This window comes from Acipenser ruthenus, chromosome 13 (genome assembly GCF_902713425.1).
Source record: "Acipenser ruthenus chromosome 13, fAciRut3.2 maternal haplotype, whole genome shotgun sequence".
Lineage (NCBI taxonomy): Eukaryota > Metazoa > Chordata > Actinopteri > Acipenseriformes > Acipenseridae > Acipenser > Acipenser ruthenus.
The window spans coordinates 29,322,797-29,334,821 of NC_081201.1; the positions used below are offsets into that span (position 1 = coordinate 29,322,797).

Here is a 12,025-nt window from a genome sequence, read left to right on the forward strand (position 1 = left end):
AGTAAAATGCTGTCAGTCTTTGCCATAAAGGAACATATCATCCCTTTAGCACAATTGTTAGGGCTATATCATCTGGATTGTAACATTAAAAGTAAAGCCCAATGCAATTCCAATGATTTGCTGTAATGGAAGTAAAACTAATACTTGTATGCTTATTCTGTTTTAGAACAATCTTATGCTTATTCTGTTCTTGAGTTTCAATATCGCTGTAAATACATGGTTTTATTGCAAGCGACTTCTTTTTAACTAAAGCTGGTATTCACTGATCTTTCAAAAGTGTACGTCTGGATTGCTTTATGGTGCATTTATACAAGGTTTAAGTTAGACAAGATTGGCAGAAAACCCAGTCTGGCTCCTGCTGTTCCATGGAAGACAAGATTTGAAGACTGTTTTCCAAGTAGTTAAGTTAGCATTTTTACTACAGCTCTATTCTAGATAGCTCTTTTGAAAGTGGATGTTTTATTTTCAGAGCGATAGAGGTGTAGAAGAGGCATTGTGTACATATGTCACATTTTTTTTATTATCTGCTGTCAGTAGATGCAGGTTCATGGTTTCACATGGTTTTTGGTTTTTGCTTTCATAGTGGTAGGAATGAGAGTTCTCGCTGCAGCGCATCACACATTTCTGCTCAGGATTTAGTGAAGCTTTTATTTGAAAAGTAAAGTAAAAGTAAAATATAATTATGTATTTTTTTATTGTACACTATACCTTTGTTCACCTCCAAGTGTATAACTGCCATTTAAAAAAAAAAACACTAGGGTTTTAAACAACTGATATCACACTGTCACTGGCAGTGTTCTACTGAACTAAATACTGTTCCTAGGTTACATCTCTCCCCCAGTGGCTGCTAACACTATCAAACTAAAATAAAGACTTAACCGTGTAGTGAAAATTAGACTTGGCACATCCCTGGTATAATCATAACTTTTCTTTAACTCTTGAGAAGGGCTTAACCTGGCAACACTATGAGCATGCTGAACCAGTGCACATGTTCCCTGAAACAGACCAGGAAAGCCTGAGAGTAATTTAAATTGTAACTTTGTGAAAGGTCTGCCAGAGCCCAGATGTTACTGTGGCTTGAAATGAATTCAGTACTTACATCATATTCCAGGGATTTAATGAATGCACCTCATCTTTTTTTAGTTGTGCCTGCTTGACACAAAGCAGAATCTTTGCTGTACCATTCTCATTGCATTCTTTAACATATTTAAGAGCATTTCTACAACTTTTTTTAGTATTGCATCTATGAATCAATTAATTGTATCGTAAAAGTCTTGAAACGATTAGTTTACCATTGTTATACCGTTTGTAGCACTTTGTAGCCAGTTGATTTTTAGGGGTTTTAACTATAATAAAGTTTAAACCCACTTCATTGAAAGAAGTAGGATTTTAAGTGGCTGAGGTATTCTGTTCGCAAATGCTTGGTTGTGTTTGGTAAGTAAGGCTGAATTTAGATAGCAGACAGAAATACTTTGCATGGCTTTTAAGGTGATTTAGGTAACCAGGGAAACATGGCTTCAACTCTGTCTTTCATTTGTAATGTACTTTTAGCAGTGGGAGGGTAACACATTCACGGCTTTACAAAAAGGCACTGTTCGGGGCTTCAGTTGGCAAGGGTGTTCTAAGGTTCCCTTAGAAATGACAGAAGCCAGGTTGTCAAGAGCCTTCAAAGGTTTCTAACTACCAGCAGTTGTGGATTGTATTTCTGACTTTCTTGTTTTGGACATGGCTCGGTACCATTTTGGCAAACAGTCCACAAGCTACTACAACACACAACTTTAAGCAATTGACCATCACACAACCTTTTTGAGTTGCTGAGATTTAATTTGCTTGAAATTTCAGTTGGGAGTTAAAATCTAAAACAGGCTGCGTTTTTTATCTTTTCTACACTTTATATTAAAGTTTACATTATACGGTACACAATAAAGCTTTTATTATCTGAAGTATTTGGGGTCAAGGGGTGTTCTGATAAACTAATTATGACATTGATATTTTTTACATGATTTTCCCAATCAAGAATTTCCCAACTTAAAAATATTTAATGTACCCCTTTGCCTGTAAATATATGTCCTACAGTACTACACTGTTGTGTAAATGCCAAAGATCGAGGGCTGGTTTGTGCATTTTTTATTACAGCAGGGCAGAAGAGCACAACACACAAGAAGACAGGTTAACAAGCGGCTGTTCGGATAATAGAGGTGTTCAGATAACCAGGGTCCACGTAATCAAAGTTTTACTGTACGTACCTTAGCAGAAACTACAGTACAGTATACCAAGCAAGATTTTTTTTTTGCTGCAAACCATAAAGAGCTTGTGCAGGAATGTGAGAAGGAGTTGTTAATTGTAATTTATAACTGCTTTAAGACACATGTATGATAAAACACCTGTAGCTTCTCACAACATACAGTATGTCGAAAATAATCCCTGTAGGATTGTGTGCCCTTGAATGGACATTCTTGTCCTAACGCTTCCAGCATACCAGATTCCAGTCTTAACACCTTTTAAAAAACATTCTGTAACATTAGATCATTGTCTGTCAAAAGCTTTTTTAGGAATAACAACCAACTTGCTTCACAACTGTAGCTGAATAACATGCAGTAATACTCTTTAAATTTAAAGTTTACAAAACTCTAATTGCTTTGCAATAGGAATAACCACTACTAGTTAGCATCAGGCTCTAAATATCGCATGGCTTATTTCTGTGCATGTACATGTCTCTTAGCTGTCAGTCATACCTTGTCGTCTTAGAATTCCTTTGGTATTAGTCTAAAGAAACAATAAGCCCATTTTACTCTAAAATAGTGGACATTACACATGAAGTTGGAGGGTCATAGTTTTATGTATATATGTATTGCATATTTTTTTTGGATAACTACATCCCTTGGTGGTGTTCATTATGGCCATTACAGTGTGCACAAAATACATTGCAAGCTACTGTTGATGTCAGACTGACTGGGTAAGAGTTATGTTCTTCTTACAAAATGCTCCAAAGGAAATACTGCTCTTCAAAGACCAAGGGCTGTATTTAAGGTTTATTGAAGTATTGTTAGAAGCATTCTAAATCTGTTATTTATGACATCCAGCACTCTGGGGTAATTGTATTAGCCTACTACCACCAATAAGGAACATATTTTGTTCAATTGCACCCTGGATTTTTTTACTGTTTTATCTGTAATTGAGCTGTCAGACACAATTGGTCGGCTGGGGTGTCCTTGGCTCACCGCGCACCAGCGACCCCTTTAGACTGGCCAGGCACCTGCGGGCTTGCCTGTAAGCTGCCCAGAGCTGCATTGTCATTTCATTGCTTTTTTTAATTAATCAATGAAAATAAATTACTATCGTGGAATGCGCTAACTAAAATATACTGGCAAAAGGATGGACCACATATAAAGTAATGTGTCTGATACGGCTGGAAAAAATAAAACTTGTCCTGGTTGCCCATAGGTAAACTCATATTTGGAGAGTGATGGAGTGGAAATGTAACCAAGAGTATGAAATATTCTATTCACAGACACAGGCCATTGTATGGTGTCGTCAGGGAGTTTGGCGCTTTTGAAATTGAACCAATGTATCCTTTATTCATCCAGTCTTACTCCCAAGTGCTATGTGACTTGGGAGTAAGACTGGATGAATAAAGGATACATTTGTGTTGTAAAGCTTTGTATAGAAATCTCCCCCCACCCCCCACAGTTTTAGAGAAACAGAGTCCTAAGGTCTATCATTGCCCAGTTTTATAGCATTAAAGAGTGCATTGAGAATAAACATTTACTGCATAAACCACTGTAAAGTTCCTGATGCAGTGTAAGAAGTCTGCCTAGCCATCTATTGAATTAGCTTCTGCAGCAGAAGAAAAACAGTCCTCCTATTGTGGTCCTCCAGCAGCCCCTCGGGGGTTCGGAGATGGAGAAATTGCTGGGCCTGTTTGTCCTCCCACTTTGTAACCTGTTATACGAGAAGTAAATTTAGACTCTCTCAGTAAATAACGGTTGCCAGCCCCTTTTAAGCATGTTTTCCGACAAGAATGGTAGGATATAATAATTTCCATTTAAGTAGTTTGGTGATCCTGTCCTCCCTCTTTAGACCTTATCTGCTGTTGTTGGCACACTGCGAGTTCAGCTGCTAGGTTGGCAACGTTTTATTTAGCAATTTGGGCGATTTGGCAATGTCTTGATCACTGAAGTGATGTGTGTTTTACAAGAGTGGATATACAGTTTTATACTAAAACTTAAGTATACTCTTTAAGTGGAATTGTATTTACTCATTCTTAGTGTAATGGGGGGGTAACTTTGTGCTTAAAGACTATTACAAAACGGTCCTGGTTTCTGTGCTATAGTTCATTGGGTGGGAAGATGATGTGAAGTTGGGGTACCAGGTCCATGTACTTTTTTTTATTTTTATTTTCTATTTAGAGCTTGCTATATAATGTAAATATGAATTCACAGATATACATTCAGGGTCTACCATCTGTTTTTCTAAAAGGCCAAATGTATGATGTGATGTAGGGGCGCATGTTTTACAAATTCAGATACTTCTTTTGCTTTTAAACAACAACATATGAACACAAAAGACCTCAAGTGGATTAAGTCCCTTTGTATGTCATACTTTAGAGTTCTACATATACCTCGATCACTTTAGTCTGGGTTTGGTATTAATGCAAAGTGGAGCAGATATTGCAGAATTAAAATGCTATTCCCCTTGGGATAAAACTTGAGTAACATTATTGGCTGGAAAAACAGCAAAGTGTGGCCAAACTTGAAGGAAATTATTCCTCAGAAGAATTTGCATGGAGACATAAAGCTAAATCAAACAGCTGTATTGCTATATTTAAAAACATATATTAATAATAAAAAACAATTAGAGAGCAAGATAATTACTAGTTTCTCCGAAATATAATAAAAAAGAAATACATTAAAGAAAATGAAGTCCTGACCTGTTGATTTGGCTTCAATAAAATATGTATTAATAAATGTTGCAGCTTCCGCATAGAAAATGAAAGTCATTATCTTGACACGTGTGGTTTTTAATATCAGGAAAGGAATCATGAGCCCACAATTAGTAGTTAGTCATTCTCAGCATCATGCTGACATTCACCCAAAGGGCCCACTCTTGTAGTTAAAATATTACACTGCATTAAGGTCAAATGTACGGACTGATCGGTCATGAATTATACAGGTGTTAGTACTGTCTGATCAATAAACTAGAGTAAAAAAAAGACAGACATAGGCTGTCTGCAGCCTCTGGACACCTGCCTTACCAGCAAACAAAGCAGCTGCCTACTGTAGCTCTGCGTTGCTTTATTAAAACGGAGGAGAGGGAGAAAGACTGCTGGCACCATCTGTAGCTGCCTTTTGTATTTTCCTCTTCATCTTTACACGTAGTCTGAACTTCACGTGCTCTGTGTTTAAATGAGCAGAGCTGCTCTCAATACTCTGTGCAATGTGTATAGCTAAGTACAGTACGGATGGATTGTTTTGTGCCATATGCAAATCTTTCCATGTACATATTCTGTAATCTTCCCTGCATCCAGCCTCCACCCTCTCTACATATGGCTATGTTTTAGGTTTAAATAAACTGCTTTAAAAGCCAGGTTAGATAGGAGAGAAGGCTTCATAAATTCTACTGATATGTATGAGCAGTGTAATGTATTTGTAAAATATGTCATTTTATTTTTGTAGATACTTACTTGAGAGAGCACAGCATCAATTTCCTAACACTGACGTAGAACACAAACCCCTTAATTGGCTTTGAGTTAGAGCTCTATTGTATGAATTGGCATCTGATCCAAAGTCAGTGAACGTTTTAGACATTCCTCCTGGATGCTGAAATTGTATACAGCCTGAAGAAAAGACATTAGACTTAATGATTATGGGCTTGGAGTACTGGAAAAACGCAACATCATGGTCATTCTGCCAGTTTGCTTTCATTTCATCTTCTGCTGTATACATGTCTGCTTTGGTTGCTGTTCTTAGGCAGACAGCCTCTTTTGTGAGCTCATCCTGCACGTCCGCTCCATCAGCCTGCTGTTTTTATCTTCATTTGTCAAGTGTTTTCTATGTGCTTTTGCATGTATGCGCACTGTAGAACCTGGCGTCCAAGACTAGAACAACACTTAGGATGACTGCTTCCATTTGACAGTGCTGCAATTACTCTGGGCCAGGAAAAGCTTGAGCAGCCACAGTTATTTTGACATGGCTGTATGTGAGCTGCTGCTGCTGCTACTGCTAGTTGGCAGAACTCTTTGTTTCTCCCTCTTAGAACTCAAGTGCTGGTACTGTACATCACAACAAAGAGGTTCTGCCCTTAGTGGTGATAATATCTACACAGGCTTTTTTTCTTTTTTCAAAATAAAAAGGAAAGTGATCTTTTGTAGCTGTCACATTACTAAGGATGTTCTGTAGATGAAAAGCATATGATTTGATCAAACAGTGTTGACAGTTTTGTTACCTAACGGAGAAGCAGGTTTGGTGGTGCTTGCAGGCAGGTGGGATTTTGATGTTGCAGTGAACCCTTGTGGTGGATAATAGAAATGACAGCTGTGTGATTTTTAATGCTGTCTTCTGTGAAATAATAAAAAAAATACTACTTTTATTTTGTAATATATATTGTTTTTAAATTAATAGCATTGCTTCGATGTGTATTGTTTTCTTTTTAATTAAATGCAACTGTTTTAGATAAAGCCTGCAGTGTTTTGGTGTTTTCATTTGTATTTGCATTAGGGATATTTTTTCTTATCTTAAAATATATCTAATATATTTAAAATTCAAGATAAAAAACTATTACTTGACACAAGCACACTGTCAGATGTTCATAATACTGCAATAATGTAGACTAGTTTTTTTGTCACACCCATATTTCTCTTATAGAACTGGGAAAATGAATAACTAGACTGTTAAAGTATTTGATTCTTGGAGCAAAGCTCTTCAAAACATATGCGATTAATTGCTTTTGATTCCCCATTTGTGCCAAGAGAAAAAGTACTTGCATTCCAGAAGACATTAGAAAAGAGTAGTAATGGAAAGGGTTATGTGCCATGTTCAGTGATTTAAGGCAAGTTTGGCTAAGCTGTTTTTGCCTTCCATCATTTGCTACTAAGTGCTGATGATGAGTATTTTGTTTGGCCCTTCACAGCCCTCCTGTCATCGTGGTGCGAGGAATTGGGGCGACTATTGCTTCTCCGTCACCAGAAGAACCGTCAGAGCGAACCTCCAGGGAAAATACCCATGCAGCCGCCCATGAACTCTATGAACTCCATGAACTCCATGAACTCCATGGGCTCCATGAAGCCCACACTCTCGCACGGGTCAGTGCCAAAATAAGTCCTCTTTTTTAACTGCTTTTTTATGCTTTTCTGAGATGTGCTATATCATTTTTTTTATGTAATCAGTGGACAGTTTTCCTTTACAATGGTACAATATTTTAAGTGTATACATTCTCAGCACTAAATAATTATAGGTAATATATTCAGTCTTCATTTTGGCTTTGCATAATTGTGACACAGCTTCCAAATCTGTTTTCCTTTTTTTCCCCCCTGTCTGAATATTATTATGTTCAAAGATTAATATACTTGCTTGGTTGAATGATGTGTTGTTCATGTCTATTAATGCAATGTATGTATTATATAATAATTACTAGTATCAGTATTACTCAATTTCAATAAATTAATTCCTTAGCTGTGGGTCACTTACTATTAAACATTGTATTCATTGTGCTGAATATCACTTTTTAGATTTACCTGTGACATATTTAATAGTGTGGTTTATTTTTGCAGTGGGATTTACAAGAAACTTATACAGTGCTGTATTTATATTGATAGTTTCTATTTAAATTGCTAACCCATGTATTTTAGAGCTGTCTTAAAATTGATGTTATTTAGAATATATATTTCAACAGCATTGCCAAACAAGCAGCTGCTATAGAACCTGTAAGATAAATTGCAGATTCCTACTTTAGAGATGTGTGTATGCGTACTATATTATTAATTTAATGTAACACCCTAAGGGGGCTCAGTGTTCAGAAGACAATGCTTGTTTTTTTTAATGTGCTTTTTCTGATTTCTGCAGTGATGGGTCCTTTCCCTATGACTCCGTTCCCTGGCAACAAAATACTAATCAGCCCCCAGGTTCGTTGTCTGTGGTTACAACGGTTTGGGGTGTAACCAATACTTCTCAAAGTCAGGTGAGTGTTTTTAAATATAAAATGGAAAATGTTAAATACCATGTTTACACTTGCAGGTCCAGTAGGGTCTGTTATAAATGTAGTATAATATTTAATAAAATATATTTACAGTTTAACTGTGAATATTTACAATGCAATGTTCTGTCAGTAGCTTAATAATGATTAAGAGTATTTTATATTTTTGCCTCAACATCAATATTAATAATAGTAAGAAGGATGGCTTTAATGTGTTTTTCTATATTCATATTCTTCTTCCCATCATGCTCTGTTTCTGCTTTTTTCTTGTATTGTTTCTTCTTGGGTAACAGTTTACTCTTCACGCTTCCAAACAGGTGCTGGGAAATCACATGGCAAATGCTAACAACCCCATGAACCCTGGTGGTAATCCCATGGCGTCTGGGATGTCCGCCAACAATCCTGGCATGAACTCACCTCAGTTCCCTGGTCAGCAGCAACAGTTCTCAGCCAAGACTGGCTCAAATCAACAATACATGCAGCAGGGCATGTATGGACGGCCTAGTTACCCAGGAGGGGGAGGCTTTGGAGGGAGGTAAGATATCTGAACCGTAGTAAAGGGCAAAAGATGATTGTGTATGCTGGAGAGGAACTTTAATTAGAACATAGGCTTCACAGAAAAAAAACCCATCATATTTAAATACAGTATGTAGTATTGCCAGTGAAACTGGGTGTAACCATCACAGTTAGCATCAAAGACCGTATAGGTTAGGACTCGGTGGAAGCAATACAAACTGTCTCTGGCTCATGTATTGAACTGTGCTGTTGGGCCCAACTGTTGGTGCCTGTTGTAATGAGTTATTTCCCTGATATTTTTCAGTTATCCAGGTGGTCCAAATACTCCAGGCGGTATGGGTATTCCCCAGCACACGCGGCCTCCAAATGATTTCACCCAGCCTGCCGCTGCCGCTGCCGCTGCTGCAGTTGCTGCTGCTGCTGCCACGGCAACTGCCACCGCCACGGCCACTGTGGCAGCACTCCAGGAAACCCAGAACAAGGACATGAACCAGTATGGATCGGTAAGAAAGGCTCTTGAGACACCCAGAAAACATTAGGGTTTTGATTGTGGGTTTTAATAGCTTGTGCGTATTGTGTGCCACGTCTATTGATAGTTTAGAAAAGTCACAATAAAAAGAGAAGTCTCCATAATATTTAGTATAGCATGATCTGGCAGGGACTATGGTTGGAGCGCTGGTCAGCTTCCTCATAGCTAGTGCCTGTTTCTGCCTGCTCCTGGGTCACAACTGTGAGCTCATTTAACAGAGTGGGGCGGCTTGCTCCAGATGTTCTTCTTTCTGCCTTTAAGGCAACTACTCTCCTCCTTGTGAGTAGGCCTCTGCCACGTGCACTCCATACAGTAACTGGAGCTCTTGCATCCCAACACTAGAGTTTTACGAGAGTTAAGACAGCCATTTTACAAAGCGTGGGCTGTTTTTCCATGCACATGATTGCAGAAACCACTGCATCATCAGATGCATCAGATGCAGTTATAACATTATGCAAAATAGTAGTGGCTTTATACAATTTCCCATAATGTAAAAAATTATAATTGCACCTGACCCACATACCTGGTTTGTGTGTTATAAAGAACTGCTAAATGTGTATATTATTCTTAGACAATTCCCTATTGAGACAGATGTAATATTAACAGCCTATAGAATTGAGACAATCTATTCCTCTCTCCTCAGGTGTGTTCTTCTTTCCAGATGGGGCCAACCCAGACCTATAACAACCAGTATATGAACCAGCCTGGTCCTCGCGGGCCCCCTTCCATGTCAGGCCAAATGAATCCTGCTAGTATGGGGGCGGGCATGACGGCTTCCAATATGAGCGGCCCACCCATGGGCATGAACCAGCCAAGACCTCCAGGAATGAACCCCTTCGGAAACCACAGCCAGAGAATGCCTCAGCAGGGCTATCCGGGTCCAAGGCCCCAGTCAATGCCTATGCCAGGGATGAAGAGGCCTTACCCAGGAGAGGTGAGAACTAAATGGTTATCATTGAAATGTAATTGATTGACAAGTTTAAGCATTATTTGTTGGCATTTTACAATTATTAAAACCACAAATGTATATTTAGACTTAACTGCATGTGAGTATAGCTTTATGCGATGTGCGTCTCTAAATATGAAGTCTTACTTTGTCTTTGAACTAATTTGTTGTTTTTATAATATAGCCAAACTATGGCAGCCAGCAGTATGGACCAAATAGTCAGTTTCAAAACCAGCCTGGCCAATATCCAACTCCCAACCCTCCAAGACCCTTGCCGTCCCCCAACTACCCCGGCCAGAGGATGCCAGGCCAACAGAGTACAGGCCAGTACCCTCCACACAGTGTCAACATGGGCCAGTATTACAAGGTATGTTTCTGTACTGCATTAATCAGTGATTACAGCTACAAAATACATTTCCATAATTAGATCTCTGTTTAATCTGCTTTATCTCCCTCCTTAGCAAGAGCCATTTAACAGTCAGAGCAACAATTTTTCTGGGAGTGGATACACATACAGTCAAGGAAGTCTAAATGGGGTATGTCTGTAAACTGTTCTGTTTTAAGCAGGTGAATTGCTGGAATTTTGTTTAATTTCCTGAACCAAAATGTATCTGAAAATGCAAACAAGATCTTTTTCAATAGTAAAATGTCAGGATTGTATACAAAGCTACCTAAAAACAGTAACATGGAAGATGTGGTGGTTTTTAATTATATTACTGATAGTTCCAGTCTGCACAGCACCGTATTTATACTTGATTTATTTAACTTGTTTTTCTCTTTCATCTTCAGCCTCCAAGGCCTGCAGCAAACTACCCACACTCTCCTGTTCCCGGAAACCCCACACCACCTATGACACCGGGAAGCAGTATTCCACCGTATCTGTCACCTAATCAGGATGTCAAACAACCATTCCCACCAGACATCAAACCAAATATCAATGCCCTCCCCCCACCTCCAAGTAAGTACTGTGGCATTTACATTATGACGTCCCTTTTTTTCACTAGTGATCATACCATATTAAGTATCTAACACAAGGGGGCATTTATTTGCATACTTGGAACTTCTCACAATCTGATAGTTTTCTTTTTATTTAAACACATTATATTAACTCCACATTATTTAATGTTTCACTATACTTTTCATTAAAAACAATGTATATAATAAGATAAATGAAGGGGAAATGGGGAAGACATTTCTAATGAAGACCCTTCACATGGTAACCTCTGGTGCACCTCAGTATTTAATCAAATAAATAAATAAATTTAAAAAAAAAAAAATTATTATCGCACCACAGATGCAAAAGGGAAAGTTCACGCTTTCTCTCCCTCTTCGATCCCAGCCAACCCCAACGATGAGCTGCGGCTGACATTCCCTGTGAGGGACGGTGTTGTATTGGAGCCGTTCCGATTGGAACACAACCTGGCAGTCAGCAATCACGTCTTCCACCTGCGGCCATCCGTCCACCAGACTCTCATGTGGAGGTAGGCTGTCGAATGAGTTTGTTTTACACGTTTACCAGTGTGTTTATTTATTGACGTGCTTTACTTTCTTAATGATAAATTTTAATTAGCACTGTTACTCATTATTTTACTTCATTTATGTGTGTCGGCATTTTAAGAATTAAACTTTAGAAGGAGCAGTTGATTGATATGTTCAGAGAACAAAATAAGGTTTAGCAGTTAAACCCATGACAAATGTAGGCAACTTTTACAAACAGTTGCAGGGGACCATTTTCAGTATTCCCCCCACGTTGCTTGAACAGTTGCCAGAAGATATTGCTGAAAGTAGTGGGTATTCAATGGCCTTTAAACAAGGCAGGGGTAATTTTACAGCCCTTGTGTGCT

At 38.4% G+C, this 12,025-nt stretch overlaps 1 protein-coding gene across 10 annotated transcripts in view; it reads left to right on the forward strand.

The window, feature by feature from the left end:
• Positions 1-12,025, forward strand: part of LOC117418266 (zinc finger MIZ domain-containing protein 1-like) — a 156,447-nt gene that overhangs the window by 135,038 nt on the left and 9,384 nt on the right. For 8 of the 10 annotated variants that reach the window (XM_058985028.1, XM_058985026.1, XM_058985025.1 and 5 more), the window contains 9 exons: positions 7,129-7,300; positions 8,061-8,175; positions 8,508-8,725; positions 9,011-9,209; positions 9,879-10,169; positions 10,366-10,548; positions 10,643-10,717; positions 10,971-11,139; positions 11,476-11,662. In XM_058985028.1, the coding sequence (XP_058841011.1) occupies positions 7,129-7,300; positions 8,061-8,175; positions 8,508-8,725; positions 9,011-9,209; positions 9,879-10,169; positions 10,366-10,548; positions 10,643-10,717; positions 10,971-11,139; positions 11,476-11,662 (1,609 nt within the window). The remainder of the gene's footprint in view (positions 1-7,128; positions 7,301-8,060; positions 8,176-8,507; positions 8,726-9,010; positions 9,210-9,878; positions 10,170-10,365; positions 10,549-10,642; positions 10,718-10,970; positions 11,140-11,475; positions 11,663-12,025) is intronic. The other 2 variants (XM_058985030.1, XM_058985031.1) reach the window with 1 other exon arrangement.